Source organism: Drosophila ficusphila, unplaced genomic scaffold, assembly GCF_018152265.1.
Source record: "Drosophila ficusphila isolate 14025-0441.05 unplaced genomic scaffold, ASM1815226v1 contig_414, whole genome shotgun sequence".
NCBI classification, from domain to species: Eukaryota; Metazoa; Arthropoda; class Insecta; order Diptera; family Drosophilidae; genus Drosophila; species Drosophila ficusphila.
Window position 1 is genome coordinate 849,187 of NW_025064328.1, and position 15,244 is coordinate 864,430.

General features: G+C 40.6%; 1 protein-coding gene across 1 annotated transcript; it reads right to left on the reverse strand.

Moving 5' to 3' along the window:
* Positions 1-14,109: 14,109 nt before the first annotated feature.
* Positions 14,110-15,187, reverse strand: LOC108095182 (NADH dehydrogenase [ubiquinone] 1 alpha subcomplex subunit 11). The gene is made up of 4 exons (XM_017196168.2): positions 15,056-15,187; positions 14,608-14,870; positions 14,456-14,550; positions 14,110-14,393 (listed from the first exon to the last, which is right to left on the reverse strand). Exons 2-4 carry the CDS (start codon positions 14,862-14,864, stop codon positions 14,224-14,226), a joined length of 522 nt encoding a protein of 173 aa, XP_017051657.1. The 5' UTR covers positions 14,865-14,870; positions 15,056-15,187; the 3' UTR covers positions 14,110-14,223.
* Positions 15,188-15,244: the final 57 nt, after the last annotated feature.

A 15,244-nucleotide genomic window follows, 5' to 3' on the forward strand; every position in this document is an offset into this window, starting at 1 on the left:
TTGTTGCGCATGCTCAGTATCTGATCACTGTACTTCAAAGCTGCCTTCGATCTGCAAGGGAACTCCGAGCGTCGAAGCTACCCCCTCGTTCTCGTTTGTTGACGTTGCTTTTGTGGCGCATAATTAACAACAATAACACCACTCGCCATTGCTTATTTGACAGTTTTGCAGTTGGCACAGCTGCTTGCCCACATTTTGCAATTTCCCCTCGATCGCCGGCTGTGCATTATGTTTCGCTTGGGTCTCATTTGTTGCCGTGCAGATTTCAATGTATTATTTATTTGTTGCACTCGGCTCACCCCTCGCAGTCCCGTTTTAGTATTCTACCCCAATCACGGAGGCAGCTGCACTTCCAGTGGCCACTGGATATTATCGGCCTTCAGGTACTGGAATGCTGAAAGATCGATGGGTAGAATGCATTTTATTAGAGGAAAATCCATTTATCTACAAGTATGTGCAATGAATGTCTGATATTATTTTTAAAACATTAAAAAAACTATTGGTTGTTGGATTAAGAATTACCATTATCATATTCTTGCTTAAAAATTCTTTAATAATATCAATGAAATTGTATTCTGTATTGCAATTGTAAGTGCGATGAGAAGATTTACCAAAGCCCGCATTGCAAGGCCTATATTCTCCACAGTCTTAATTTTTTTAGTTGTTCGTCAGTTTCCTAGGGGCTCATCACTCAAGAAATTCAGAATGAACTTGAAATATCTCAACCTCCATAAGATTTTCAGAAGCCTGGGGTGAAAGACATTTTCACACTCCCCAAAGATGGGTTGACGGGACCAGTTTTATGTGTTCCAAAACTCTGCTAAGCCAGTCGGAACGTCATTGAGCTGTCAAAGTGAGTCGATTTTCCAAATTCAATTAAATTCCTCCCTCTATCCCGAGATTGCTATGATTGACAGCTGGCCCGCTCCAATCGCTCTGCATCAACATTTTGGGGATTCAGAATCGGGGCGTTCGAGGGACCGAAGTCTATTAAAACAGACCTAAGATGGCGGCTTATTGTTTGGCAGGGAAAGATTTGAAACGCAGTTCAAACACAATTCAAATCAAATTTTTATTAGGGCATCTTGCTCAGCGATATTCCCATCAATTAGGGGGAAATCATTTATATTTACGAGTAACCGAAGCCCACTCATAACCAAAAACTATTGGGCTGAGTCGAGGATTCCTTTTAATTAGAAGAGTTCAAATAATTTATGGCCTTTCGAGGGGAGTTTGTGTATACGCCAAGGCCCCGGAGGCCTCTATTTATTTGTGCAACAAAAGCTGAGAAATTTCAATAATAAAAGCTGCCCAAAAAATAAATGCCTCGTTCCTGGGAACCGTTCGCTGCTCCTCCCACAACAAAGTTGCACACGTTTGGAGATTTACATGCGGCCATAAATCTTGCGACGGCGCTTTCCGCCTTCTCGAATGCAGTTGCCCATTAAACGACACCAGGAACCGGAGCAGGGGCGTGGATTCCGCGGAACAGGAGGGGTGGCATCATGCCAAGTGCTTTCACTCACTCCCATTTCCACAGACTCCCCGAAGATCACCCACACCCACGATGCGTCTGTCTGCCAGCTTTGTTTACTTCTCTGTCATAAAATGTTAATGCCTACTTTGGCGCTAATTTAGTGGACGTGGAGGCCCAGGTTAGCCTCCGGATTCCCCATGCATCCAATTAACTTTTTGGATACGGCAAGCTACCGAAATACCGAAATACCCAGCCAATGGGCGTTATCACGCCCCGAACTCAGTTCGTGCCTAGTTGCTGGCCGGAATGTCTATTTCGGGCAATTTGATTTGACTTAATGCCCATTGCCATTTGAATGATGACAGACAACGAGCCATTGACATTTTCCCGTGAGTGACATCAGAACGAAAATGGGAAACAGACCCTCTCGCATGGCACATAAATTAGCTACAAGTTTCATTACCGCCAAGTAAGCAGCGAAAAGGTAATGATACTCACAGTATTTCTGGGAATACATTGTTGGCCTAATGAGTAGTTGAAATATTTGTAGTATTTGGATATTAAGTATATATTTAGCGGGAGGAGAACAGAACATATCTAATTATTCTCTCTTAGAAGTCTTATTTAACAATTGTTTGTAAGTATAATATCTTTAGGAAATCTTCTAAAGAACTTGTTGAATTTATTAGTTCAGGTAAACTACAGAACTTTTATTCTTGACATCAAAGTCTAAAGTTTACTTCTTAGTTTTTAGATTTATTTATATTTATATACATTTTTTATTGATGCATGAGGATTAACCGAAATCCTTTGCCACATTCAATTCACTTTCGAGTTCATCAACAAGATTGCTACTTTGAAGATTATCGTTTCTGAACATTTCTGCCCAGACAAATCATAAAGTGGAGTGTGCGGCCAATCCATAAATAAACCGAATGTTTTTGCACCCATATCTGGAGGAAAAGCGGCGGGCAAAAGTGCGCCGGAGTTTGCATTTAGCGCCGTCTGCCGACCGCTATTTATATATCTCGACTGGGAATGGGACTTTGAGATCCTCGGTCTCGTGAAGGGGACGACATCCAAGGGTAATGGAAAGGGATTGGAAGGGGGAGGAGGAGGTGGTGATCACACACATAAGTGCTCGACGGGTAAACATGCAAACTGGGAAAAACAAAACTCCGGAGTCTGATTAGTGTCAAGGCGGGCTATTTACGAGTGTCTCGGCGGGATTAGTCGACACCAGCTGGGTCTGCATGTCGTCTATTTTCGCTGAGATAGTTGCTTGTGGCTAAGTAATTTCCAGTTGTGGCTCATGATCAACTTTGACCTCTTTTGTCCAAATGGGCAGGCCGCATTTGATGGCCAGCGTTTATGCTTATGGCCACTCTTTTCTTTTTCTTTTCTTATTTTTTTGGTTTTTTCTTTTATTTTCTTTTCATTTTTTTTTTGGGCATTTGGCGAGGTAGAAAACCAGTTTTCCATCGCTCAGTTTCCAGTTTTCAAGTTTACACAAGTTTACTGTTCGCCAGCAAGAAAGCTGCAGCAGCCAACAGCATTCAGCATTCAAGCCGGGCCAACTGCTGGCTGGGCTGACTAACTGACTGCCAAGTCTCTGTTGATTTTTTATCTTGCACCTTGTTTATGCAAAAAAATATTTCCAAGCTTGCAGTTTCGGTTTTGTTGTTTTCTGCAGCAGTCAGTCTTTGTTTTTCTCGACTTTTTCTGTTTGCATTCCTTAAACTTGACTATAATTTCATATGTGTACATGGGCTTTAATAAAAATAACCTGGCAATAAAGGTGCCTGTGTGTTGCCTGTCACAATCTGGATCTCGGAGCCTTAATGGACTCGTAAAGCTCCAGGCTGAGATGGCCAGACCCGATATGCTCAGGAATGTTGGGAACTAGGAAGAAGTGGGATATAAACTCGATCTTCAAATGGGCTGTAGGCTGAAAACCCCTTGGGTATTCGAAAGGGCAGCTGTTTTCTATATTTCTTATCGCTCTTGATTTTGATTTCAATACTTTGTTTATTTGTTAAAGACAAGGTATAAGGTCATTAAATAACCGAATTTATGTTAGTTAACATTCGATAATTCTTAATGCTCGTATTTTTATTTGCACTATTAAACAAAGCATTAATTTTCAGAATTTTCATTTAATTTCCTAGTGTTTTTTATTACCTGGAATTTAAATGTAAGCTCGTTTATCTTGGGAGGTGGCTGTATATACACATTTTATGTAAGAATTTAAATTCCATATCACCCACTCTCAAGACAAATTATACGTGACACTTTCGAGTCTTATTTTTCCATTGACACTGAATTGTAATTAAGGGTGTAATTTTCGCTTGGCATTCGCACTTTGCATCTCTCGTGGCTTCTCTTTTTTATCCGTTGATGGTCGTAATCAGTAATTAGGTTTGCGAGCTCGTCTTGAATGAATTGAAATTGTTTTGCAGCTGAGCGGCAATTATGAGATTCTCTTAGTATATTGCCGTACCTCCCCCCATTAACCCCCTTCCAATTGCCAGTTTTATTGTGAATGGCTGATCGCCAGTGGACTGTGTCAAGGCCAGAAGCTCAGTTTTGCTTACAAGTATTTTAATTGCATTACGCAAGTTTTCGTTCTCAATAAAAACAATGGAAGCGGGGAGGAAACTTTTCCCTGTTGCAAATTTCCAGGGCGGAGAAAAAGAAGCCGAGCCTGACGCATTCCACATGCAACGTTATTATTTCTTTTTGATTTGTAACATGCCATTTATCACACCGAAAGGCCATGATTCACACCTGGTTCAACTATACACGGAGAAAATTAAATGAGAAATTATGATAAATTAAATAAAAATAATGATAATCTTAGAATATCATATCACTAAAAATGTAAAGCTGAGTTTCGTATGTTTCGCATAGCAAGAGTTTTGATAGACTTGCCTACTTGTTCTTTGATTCCTCCCCTCCTTCTCGGAACCTTTCAATGAAATATACCTCGTAGATGACCAATTTTGGTAATATTTTTTGTCAATGCAAGCCATTCCCCGATCACGAAGGAGAATCAGATGATGGAGCACATAACCCGTTCCCTTTGGCAGGCAAACAAACGTGACATTTGGCCGGAAAGCTCTGTGGTTTGACCGGGGAAAACCAGTGGAAAGGGGAAACGGAAGTCCACGACATGAAACTCAGAGCAAACACATTCAGAAAGGGAGCTGATATAATAGTGATAACCATATAGGAGATGAGACCAGAAGGTGAGGCATTGGCACGCCATTAACACCCACCAACTTTTATTCCCACCCCCCTCGGGCATCTCCGCATTTTGGCCTGCACGTGCACCCAGTCCTCGCTCTTGGCGCAATATTCGAGTGGGAGAATGGCCATAAATAAATGTCATAATGCAATAAAAACGAAAACAAAACAATGAGCGTATATGGACTTAAGTGGCACAACGCTGAGGCGACACGCGACCGCGACCCCAAATGCATAAAGATATATACAGAAAGTAATATATACCTACATGCATTTATGCGAGTATATATATGAACAATGCTTTTGGAATGCCAAAAAGGAAATCTGCAACGGAATTGCGTGTAAAATGCAACCATCAGTGTCTTTCAAAATTAAGAGATGAGAAACTTTGGTGCGTGGGCGATTCACAAAAGAGGTTTCATTCAAATCTTTAAAAAAATATATATTAAAAATTGCATAAAAGAATAATAATGACACTAACTACCGTGTTGGTTCTTTTTCCACACTAAATGCAATTATTATTTTATGGAATGGTGTAAAATTATGAGATGTAACTTGTTAGCGATCTCTATTTAACAGTTTTATAACGGAGATGATGGAGCACACTTAACGGCAGAAAAATGAATTAAGCTTCAGCTCCGTATAAATTGAAATACGAAGACTCCCTCAACTCTTTTTTAACAATCGCGTGTTTATGTGTTTGCTCCAGTGAATGCGTGTGTCGCAGTCACGCAAAAGTCTTTCGATTTCGTCCAATGCCAAATAAGGCCTCCATCTTTGTTGTTTTTTACCCGCCACACTAAGTCTTAATGGGTATATTGTATTTGTTCATAAGTATATAACCTCATCGGCTGCCGAAAAGGGTAGCCAAGTTCATTGGCTATAAATTAAAAATTGCGGGAATATGGTTTTCAGAAGCTATAAAATATATATCTTTGAGCCAAAAGCAAACATTTTTTATTTTCGATTTCAATCACCATACAAAGTTTTATATCGATCGTAAAAAATTTTGGCTAAGATCATCAAAAATTATAATCTATGCTTCCTAAAAGACGGGTATTTTAAGGTCGGGTCCCTTAGCTTAACCATCCATTCTGTTTATTTCTGCTGAGCTCACCAAGCTTACTCGACTGTAACAAAAAAACAGAGGAGTGCTGCCGTGTGACATGTTATTTCTTCTGACAACATTTTGCAAAAGTTTTGGCACGCAGATCTCTGCGCGAAAACCAAGACGACTCGAATCCAAGCGGAGTTTATTTGCATAACTCACTCTGAGAAAATGCCAAACCAAGTTTATGGGAGCCAACAAATTGCAATCAGTGTAGATCGAAAAATTATGCTTATTGCAACCCAAATCCATGAGCTGAAAAATGAGTACGGGTTCTGTTGATTTTAATTGGAACCTACATGTCTGGATAGAGAAAACAGATTTTAATTTAACAAAAATTGTAAAATAATACAGTTTGAACTTGATACATTAAAAGTCAAATAGGACAACAATTAGTAATGGAGAATAGAACTAAATAATATCGCGTTTTTATACTGATCATAATTCAGCGTTATTATTCCGATCGTAATTGTGTGCGCGATTATATCACTTGTGCCATATTCACATATGAACTTGTATCTCCGCTTTCTTTTTTTTGGGCTCCAACAGATCCACCAAAGTCAGTTCCGGTTGCTGATTCTTTTGACTGGGTCTTTCTGCGTGTGTTGTTCGGGTTTCGTGTTTTGGGTGAAAATGATAGTTTATTATCGTAATTAATCCGGGTTAATGTTTATTGTTGGCCAGCGTTTTGCCGACTTTCGCTTATGCACACACATCACTTTTTTTTGTAAGCTCTTTTTTAATAACGGAATTTTTAATTTGATAAGAACCCAAGAAATTTAATCACTTCCCAGGGGGATTGTTGGCTTTCTTCGGAGTAAATATTGGGCGCAAACAGAAATCATAACTCAAGACACGACTCGAAAGATTGTTTTTGTGCCTCGCACCGCTGTGCAGTCGCCAGTTAATAAATATCAAAAGAGTCGAGGGTTGACTCCGCTTTGTTTGTTTTGGGCTCACTCCAAGGGGCTTTAGAGCGGATAAACGACGACTTAACAAGACCGCCGACTGCAGACCAGGAGGATGGGTTGCCAAGTCAGCGGAACGGGACAGGATCTCCTGCAGCCCTTTGAAAAAGCGTTTTTTTGGCAGCTGCCATCCAGGGGTTCATTACTGGTTTTTCGCGAAGGACGCGTGCGCCAAGTCAAATGCAGGATAACCCGTAAGTGTGTCCTTATGGCGCAAACGTAATTCTATTTATTTTCTGTTTCCCCCAAAAGGGTGTTTTCTGATTTTTTTCGGTTAAGCATTAAGAATTCCTTTTTACTTACAAGGGAAAAACTGGAGCGGAGTGAGGTATTTTTTTCGAATAAACAAAGTCTGTTAACATTTTTTGTTTATTTTCATAGCTCATAATAAAACGGATGCACGGATGTTCGGAAATCGAATTAAAGAAGCCACCTTGCTAGGGGAAACAAATATTTCACTCAAAGTACAAATATGAACTCTGTGTTTGTACTCCCAATTAGCTAAAATATTAATTTGTTTTACACATATTTTCGTAGTTCTAAAAACCGCCCTTAGGCATTTTTGAAATAAATCTGACACGACGTAGGCGTTTCAAGTTGCTAAGTGAAATTCAATTTCAATAATTTCTCCCCTCGGGGTTGACAATAAATTCTATTGCCCGACACTCCATAAACACGGAAATGGAAACTGCAATATATTTTGTAAACTTTACATTAGTGGAAAAGGTTTTGATTTGTTTCGAATTTTAATGACATTAACCGACGTGACGCAGGGTCATGATTTATAGAGATCCATTGTCGGGGGATGTACTATATTGCACCGCACGCTGTGGATAATTTCGACCCAAATATAATTCTGTTTTTCCTCACATGTGGCTGTCTACGCACTCCCACCTCAGAGTCTTTCCCCCGGAACCGTCATTTTATGTGAGTTGTGCGTGATCTCGGCAATTATTACTTCTCCAACTTGCAGACATCCACATCGTGTCGTCAACGACAAATCTCCTCGGTTAGCCGTAAAATCGAGAGGCATGTGTGGAAAAGTGATAATCGACAAGGTGGAGAATGAGCTCTGACACTCAAAAATGCCTAGATTCATTTTATTAATTTTAATGGCTCAGCTCACAACAATGGAAATACAACTTAAAATAGAAAATAAACAGAATAAGAACCTGCTTGAAACTCAGTGAAAACATGCAATAAAATTAAATGATATCCATATAAGTAACTTTAACTTGGGTATATTTTTTCCTTGTTCTCATTTCGGTTAACAATAGATATCTATTAGATACTCAGATAGAAAGGCAATTGAGAAAGAAACCGCGAATTTGGCGTCGTTCGTAAAACGGAAACTTTCGTATCTAAACGAAACGAAACGATGGCAAACCAATAGATATCAACGAGTCGCAAACGATGACAAGTACAAAAGTCGCAATTAAATCTTGAGAAGTAGTGGGAGAAAAGGGCGGACAACGCGAAGCCGAAAACCCCATTCAATAGATATCTTTTATGTGGCACAGACAGACCGAAAGAAAGACACGATGCCAATTGTCTTGGGTGGGCGTGTCTTTAGGAGGGGAAGATTGGAACAAACGGGCTGCTACATAGAAGAAAAAACGATAGACAAATCAATCGAACGGCGAGCGGAGCGTTTTCAGCTCGCAGATGCCATCGCCCAGATACTAGATACTCGAACTGAAAAGCATGGAAAATTGGTTTTCGCTCGGTATGCCAGAAAACTCTGCAGTTAACTCTGAATTAACTTCCTGCAAGTTGGGGTAACTGACAATTTGGCAGGAAAGAAAGTTTTTCTTCACAGCAACTGAGAACCAATTTATGGTAATCACAGATCTAAAATTGGCAGCTGTTTCGCTTTAATCAGATACGCTTAAACATAGTCTGATTTATGTTAAAAAGCTACCACTAAAAAAAATCTACTATTTATGTTCCTTTTTATTTTATGTTGCTAATTTTAAATACGTACTAAAGAAAAAGAAATAAAATTTTTATGACCCAGAATTTTGATTTATTAAAAAAAATTAGATCGTTCACATTACACAAACTTATCATCTGTAGCTCAACTCGTTCGAACTTCATTAATCAATTTTTCTAGCTATAATTTCGATTTTCCTCTAATAAACATAACAAAACGAATTGAGGGCACATTTTTAGAGTCTGCATTGCGTAATTGAAAATGCCATATCTCTGCGTTGGATCAGCAACCGGATCGAGAAACTGTGATTTGTTCTGCATAATTGAATCAATTGAGTGAGTAGGGGCCAAGCAGAAGCAGCCACATAAAGAACATTTTCATAATTAGAGCAACCGAAAGAGCTTCGGGGAAAAATTAATGAAATTGTTAATAATGCGCCGCACAGATTTCCCAGAGACCCAGCATAAAAGTGCAATGTTCAAGGGGGCCAGAGAAATCTGAGAGCCACAGCAGAAGTCGAACAATTGAAAGCTCCCGAAATTGTTCCATCTTTCCCTCTTTATTTTTGTTTTGCGCCGGCGCGGCCAATGCACTTTTGGTAAATATGTTCATAATGATATACATACATATGTACGTTTACACTTGCGGTCAGAATACAGTTTGTAAAAACTCTAAAATTTAAAACACTTTTTTTTATTGCTTTAACATCATTTAGGATTTCTTTTTTATTACTATAACACACTTACTAGAATTAAATTATAAATTTTATCTGCAAACATTTGCTTTTAGCTCAAGCCATTTAATTCGATCTATTTATTTTTCTTTTTTTTTATACATTTTTATTAAAAGATACTATTATTTTGACCGCTGATGTTCTTAAGTGCTTCTGGTAATGGATCGATTTTTGGAGCTTCCATTAAGAACACTTAAGTCCCGAGCTCGGACTCGAAATCAAATTTAAATACTGCTCAGCCTCAAATTAATTCAGCGTGCTCAAGTTTTATGGGTTTCCAATTGAGAGAGTCTTTGCACCGAAGAAGAGGGAATAATATCGGCTTGTATATTGATTGGAAATATGGGAAGCAAAGTTCAAATGCGTCACGATCGCAGTGCTGTGGTTGCACTGCCCGCCCATCAAAAGATTTATTATGCTGGAGAGCCGAACGGAAGCCTCTTCAGAAAGTGGAAAAGAGGGAGCCGCAGCATTGGGAGAATCGGGGAAGAAGAATGGCAGTTGAAGAATGCCACTTGAAGAGCCAGCGACGCCGTCGAGCACTCGCAGTTCTTCGTTCTTCTCGTATGATGCATGTGAGAGAATGAAGAAAGCAAGGCGATCGAGGTGGAGAAGTAAACTACAGTGAGGCCCCTTATAAATGAAACATTTCAATTGCAACTAATATCTCCTCTTTTCAAAAAGATCAGATTTACAATCCTATTTACACAACACATGAGGGTTGGATATTTAAAAAGGTTTCTAAGGTAAAAACTAATAATTAAAAACAAGTTTTTATTTTCTTGATGTTCGACTGTAACCTTTGATATGCCACAGACACCCAACAAAGTAAAAAGAATCCACAGGAAAGAGGAGCTTCGCTCTAGTTGAACAAAAGGAGCAGTAACCCTTCAGCCAGCTTGGAATGGAAAATAATTGCGATTCCAGCTGGAAAGCGAAGGAACTGGAGTTGCATTGCCCAAGGCCCATGTGTCTCACTTCATTTGCAGCAAATGTTGCGTGTCTCTGCCAGCGGAGAGTTATACTCGTACTATATGGACTACATGGAGGACCAAGAGGGGTTCAAGGGAACTGTCGCTTGTGACGAATTCCTATTTGATTTATGCACTCCCTTGGCAGCATATTTGCATGGTTTATGTTCACGCCCCTCGACACTCGATGTAGTTTTATTACCAAATCAAATACGATTCGCCACAAAGTAAACACTTTCGCCTGAAATATGTTTCACATCAGAAGAGAATGTCACAAGCATGGGGGTTTGAAATTAGGCAACATTCTGAGGAAAATTATGCATATCCACATTAATTCTAATCAAACCTATTCCGATTTTTTGTTGATCAATTGATGAGTTTACTTTCTTTTTATTTAACTAAGCATCACATCTAACCCTTTGTTCTGACTGACTTATGACTTATAAGGCCCACAGAATTTATGCATTTATGATGGGCATAAATGCATAAATAATTGCTTTAAACATGGTAATAGATCTTGGTGATCGTACACCCAAAATAAGAAGAACTGTTTCCCAGATCCATTTGATTGATTACTAACTCTCCCCCTCGAATCTCCAATTACACGGACATGCGATTGGTGGAGTGTTAAATTGACGGACGACCAGCACCGAAAAGAGTTTTTTTAGTATTTCCATTAAGATTGAATTGATGAACTCGGAAGGGAAACAAAAACCCAATCAATCTTTCGCTTCGAGGAACTCCAACGCGTGCTGTTGTCATTTGGGGCTTCTCGTTCCATCTTCCACATATTTACATATATATATACCTCTATATATACAGATATGTGAAACTCCCACCCGGCTGCGTCTGCGCAACGCATTCAATCACTTCATTTGTTTCCATCCGCAGTCTTCTTTGGATTCGACTCCATCTCGTGGTCTTCTGGGCGGCACGTTCGCCGCGGCAGTAAAATGTTTTATTTACCCTGCACTTATGACCCCGATGCGGATCGAGTTAAGTGAATCTGATACCCATATACATGTATGCCCATCGCTGGCTGTTGCATTTGCATCTTCTGAGGCGGTTGTCTGTTTAAAGGGGCCAAGGGAAGGAGGAGGCAGGGGTGTCATTGCAACCAAACACAGACAAATGCTGTGGAAACCGAGCCATAGATCTCCGCTGCAACTCGCGATGTCTTGCGTCCAATGATGAATTGTGTCCCTGGTTCCGTAGACAATCACGATTGCATACCGTGGCGTCACATCGTTCATATTTTACAGAAACAGCAGCGAACATCTTAAATGAAAAATCTTTTATGAGAAAAAAGAAATCACTTTACTTTGTTTTACTTTATAATAATAAACAAATCATGAATACTTCGTTTAACATTTTATATTTATAACAAACCTAAGAAAAAATGTTTTTTGTTTATAATCATTTCCACTGTCTGAACCAAAAGATGGGTACTTCACACCAATTGAATGGGTACAACAAAGACAGCCAAGCCATATATTCATAAACACGATGGCAGATACAAAGATACAAAAATGCCCCTGCACATACAAATGTATCTTTTGTGTCGCGCCGATCTTTAATTGCAGAATTGTAAGAGGCTCAGGAGCCGGATAACCTTCAATGCAGTTGCAGATGCAGATGCGGTACTCAACTGCTGCGCTGTGATGGTGATTAATTTGACACTGGTGTCGCCTGAGCTGCGTTGCTCGGGCTTTAATAAAAGGATTACACGCCGCACAATTCCATAAAAACGCATCTCCATTGGAGTGAGTTGAGTTGGGCAGTCGCCCTGCGCCTAATAAGATTAATTATGAGCGTCTTGCCACGACTGCAACTTCGACTCCTGCCGCCATCTCCATCTCCATGCAGCTGCGTGACCACTTCACATTCATTTACCTCACAGTTCCAGTCATAATATTAGTGGTAATATTGGATATAAGCCAATCATCAGAAGGTGCCGATACAATTGATTTTTTATTTGTTTTAGAAATTTATTTTTGTTTACGTTTTCAAATATCCTCATTAAATTTTCTACAAAATTGTTACGTTACTTTCATAGTACTATCATTATAAATCTTTCTTTAAATGAACACTATTTTCGTGACCGCAATTAAAAATAAGAACAACTTTGGGGCGGTGGACAACTCTCGATTCAATATTTTGACATTACAAATATCAGACTCTTTTGTTGCCTACTGTTTCATTAATTTAAAAGCTTTTCGAGCACTTTAAGAGCCTTCTTTCCCTCATTTCAGGGAGGGTTGAATTAATCCCTGCCAGAAATTAGCATATTGCTAAGTGTAAGATCCTGTCGGCACGCGACTCAGCATATGGTCATTGTAAAGCGATAAGAGGCGACAATAATTAGAAGTGGTAAGGAGCTACTGCTCCAGCGATTAGTTACGCCGCGTAGGCAGCTCCTTTTCTTCCTTATTTATAGACAGGCCAGGAAATGAAAGTAAAAACCATTATGTTAGTTTTAATTAACTTTAGGCTTCCCCAGGGAAGAGGAGCTCGCTCCATCACATCCCCCAAGGCGAAATGGCAATGATGATGTCATTCCCGCAGCATTCATCTCCCATAAATCACGCGGCGATCGCGAAAATCCCCCAGTTTATGCTCCAGCCATGCTGAGAGCCATGACAGCAGTCGCATCCAGCAGATTCGCCAGCTTGCAGTCGAGTGGATTGGAGCAGAATGGAGTGGAGTGGAGCCAGCTGCCACAGATTAGTCAGAGTCAGCCAGATTCGGATACTGGCGCACTTCAATTTACTCGCTGCTAAGCTGCTCGACTGGTTTTCAGATCGCTGGATATTCGGGCAGGGTGCGGATAGAGGTGCAAAGATCAAGGTGAATGGCGAATATATGGCTTTCTTGGGGTCCGACACTCCCCTGATATACAATTAAAAAAGGAGCAGCAACAGAATAGTTACACCAGTTAGTCATACAATTCCAACTCTTACATAAAGTTCGGAATCATCAATAAATGGCAAAGACTTAACGGTCTCCAGCTTAAGGGTCACTCCTCTCGTACACACAACTTTCTTTCGCCATAACAAAAAATCTGGAAATAAGTAACGCGAATGAGAAACAGCGAAAATAAACCGCCGAAAGCCGCAAGAGAACATTTTGAGGTTGGCAAAGGTTAAGGTAGGATGATGTTGGCTAAGCCACAGTTCTGGTTGGGCGGTTTCAAAAGAATTTCCGTGGGCTGGTCAATTTCAATCGATGGATTCCCATTTCAAGGCCCAATAAAATATGCCTAAGAGCCAGCATTAGTATGCATAAGATGGCATTTTGTACCTATGGCCAAGCATATGTATGCTTGGGGCATGAGTCACCGATCCACGTAAAATGAAAAGACCCAAACATGAGTAAATGCACATTCATGGATTTTAAATGGGCCGATGAAAATAAAGAAATAAACTGTTGGCAGCACATAAGACTCCGAGCTGCGAGCGTGACTTGTTTCCCCCATGTTTTTTGGTTAGTTGCTTTTGCGCTGGCCTCTTTGGGTTCCCAACTTGTGAGCCGTCATTCATTCACGCCAACTGTTGATAAGTTTCTGTGACACATTCAACTCGTTTGCATATCCGAGCGGCTAACGAAGCCCAGTCTGTGGCACCATTAGATAGGGTTAATGGACAACTGCAGATTGTCCGAAAACCAGCGACAGTTGGGGTGGCATTATCACTTCTCACTTAGCTTTTATTCGGTTGCAAGGCAAACGGATACGGCCGAATCCTTCTCTCATCGAATCACCATTAAACTAGAAATAGGAAACTAGACTTTAAGACTTCTGTTCCTCTGGCTTCTCCGTGGTCCAGGTCTTGGGACGGTCAGCCATGATGGTCCAGTCGTTTTCGGCGATGTTCAGACCCCCGTATTGCCTCAAAGGAGTGTCGGGGAAGAATTCCCAGCCCTGTTCAATGGACATCTTTTTGATGACGCCGGCGATGCCTGGAAAAAGTATAGAACGGATTAATCAAGGCGTTTAGTTTTTAAGAACGCGGGAAATTTACCCAGGAAGAGACCGGCGCAGAGACCAGCTACGTGGTTGTGTTTCCAGGCTCCAAAAACGCCGCCAGCCGCAAAGCCACCGATCAAGTAGTTGATTCTAAAAACGGAGAGTGATTAGGCCTGGGGACGATCAATGGGTGGTTTCCAAACTCACTTGTCGTCCTTGCCGCGGGCATTTGTGGCCGCCAGGGTGGTCAGAGTAAATGCCGTGGCCATGCCCATCAGCGGACCGGTGTTGTAGGCGAAGCGGCCCAGCGTGGGCAAATAGCCCTGTGGTTTGGAGAGCGTCAACACGTCGAACATGGACCAGGCCAAACCGGCGGAAACGGCGTACTTGTTGGTGGCCACAATCTTGCCAAAGGCATCCTCGCCATCAGGATGGTCGTAGTACTTGGAACGAAGCAACGACATGGTTGGCTACAAACGATATTGAAAGGTAACAACATTAGTCCACACAAACGGATTTTATTACGGAGCTCCCAATGCAAGTTCAGCCATTCAGAGCAGTAGAAACTGTTTCCTGGTATGTCTGCTAGTATTGAGTGGGTTTCTTGAAGGAAATTCCCTCTTAATTGCCAATAAATAAACAGAAATTCGCTAACCTGCCGAAATTTACGTAATTTTTGTGGCGAAGATTGACAAAAAACAGCTGTTAACCAGTGTGTACACACGTGAAGATGGAAAATTAAAAATGTGCTGTTAAGTGCATTCTGTTAAGTGCGATGTTGTTGTGCTGTTAATTTGAAAATGTTCCTTTGTTACAGAGTTTCTAAAAGAAGCGGGTAATTTTG

What these genes read in the sequence shown, in the direction of transcription:
- LOC108095182 (XM_017196168.2), bottom strand. Translation starts at nt 14,864, where the DNA reads ATGTCGTTGCTTCGTTCCAAGTACTACGACCATCCTGATGGCGAGGAT. An exon ending in GCCCGCGGCAAGGACGACAA is followed by an intron (nt 14,551 to 14,607) that starts GTGAGTTTGGAA and finishes CTCCGTTTTTAG; the next exon opens with AATCAACTACTTGATCGGTG. An exon ending in CTGCGCCGGTCTCTTCCTGG is followed by an intron (nt 14,394 to 14,455) that starts GTAAATTTCCCG and finishes TACTTTTTCCAG; the next exon opens with GCATCGCCGGCGTCATCAAA.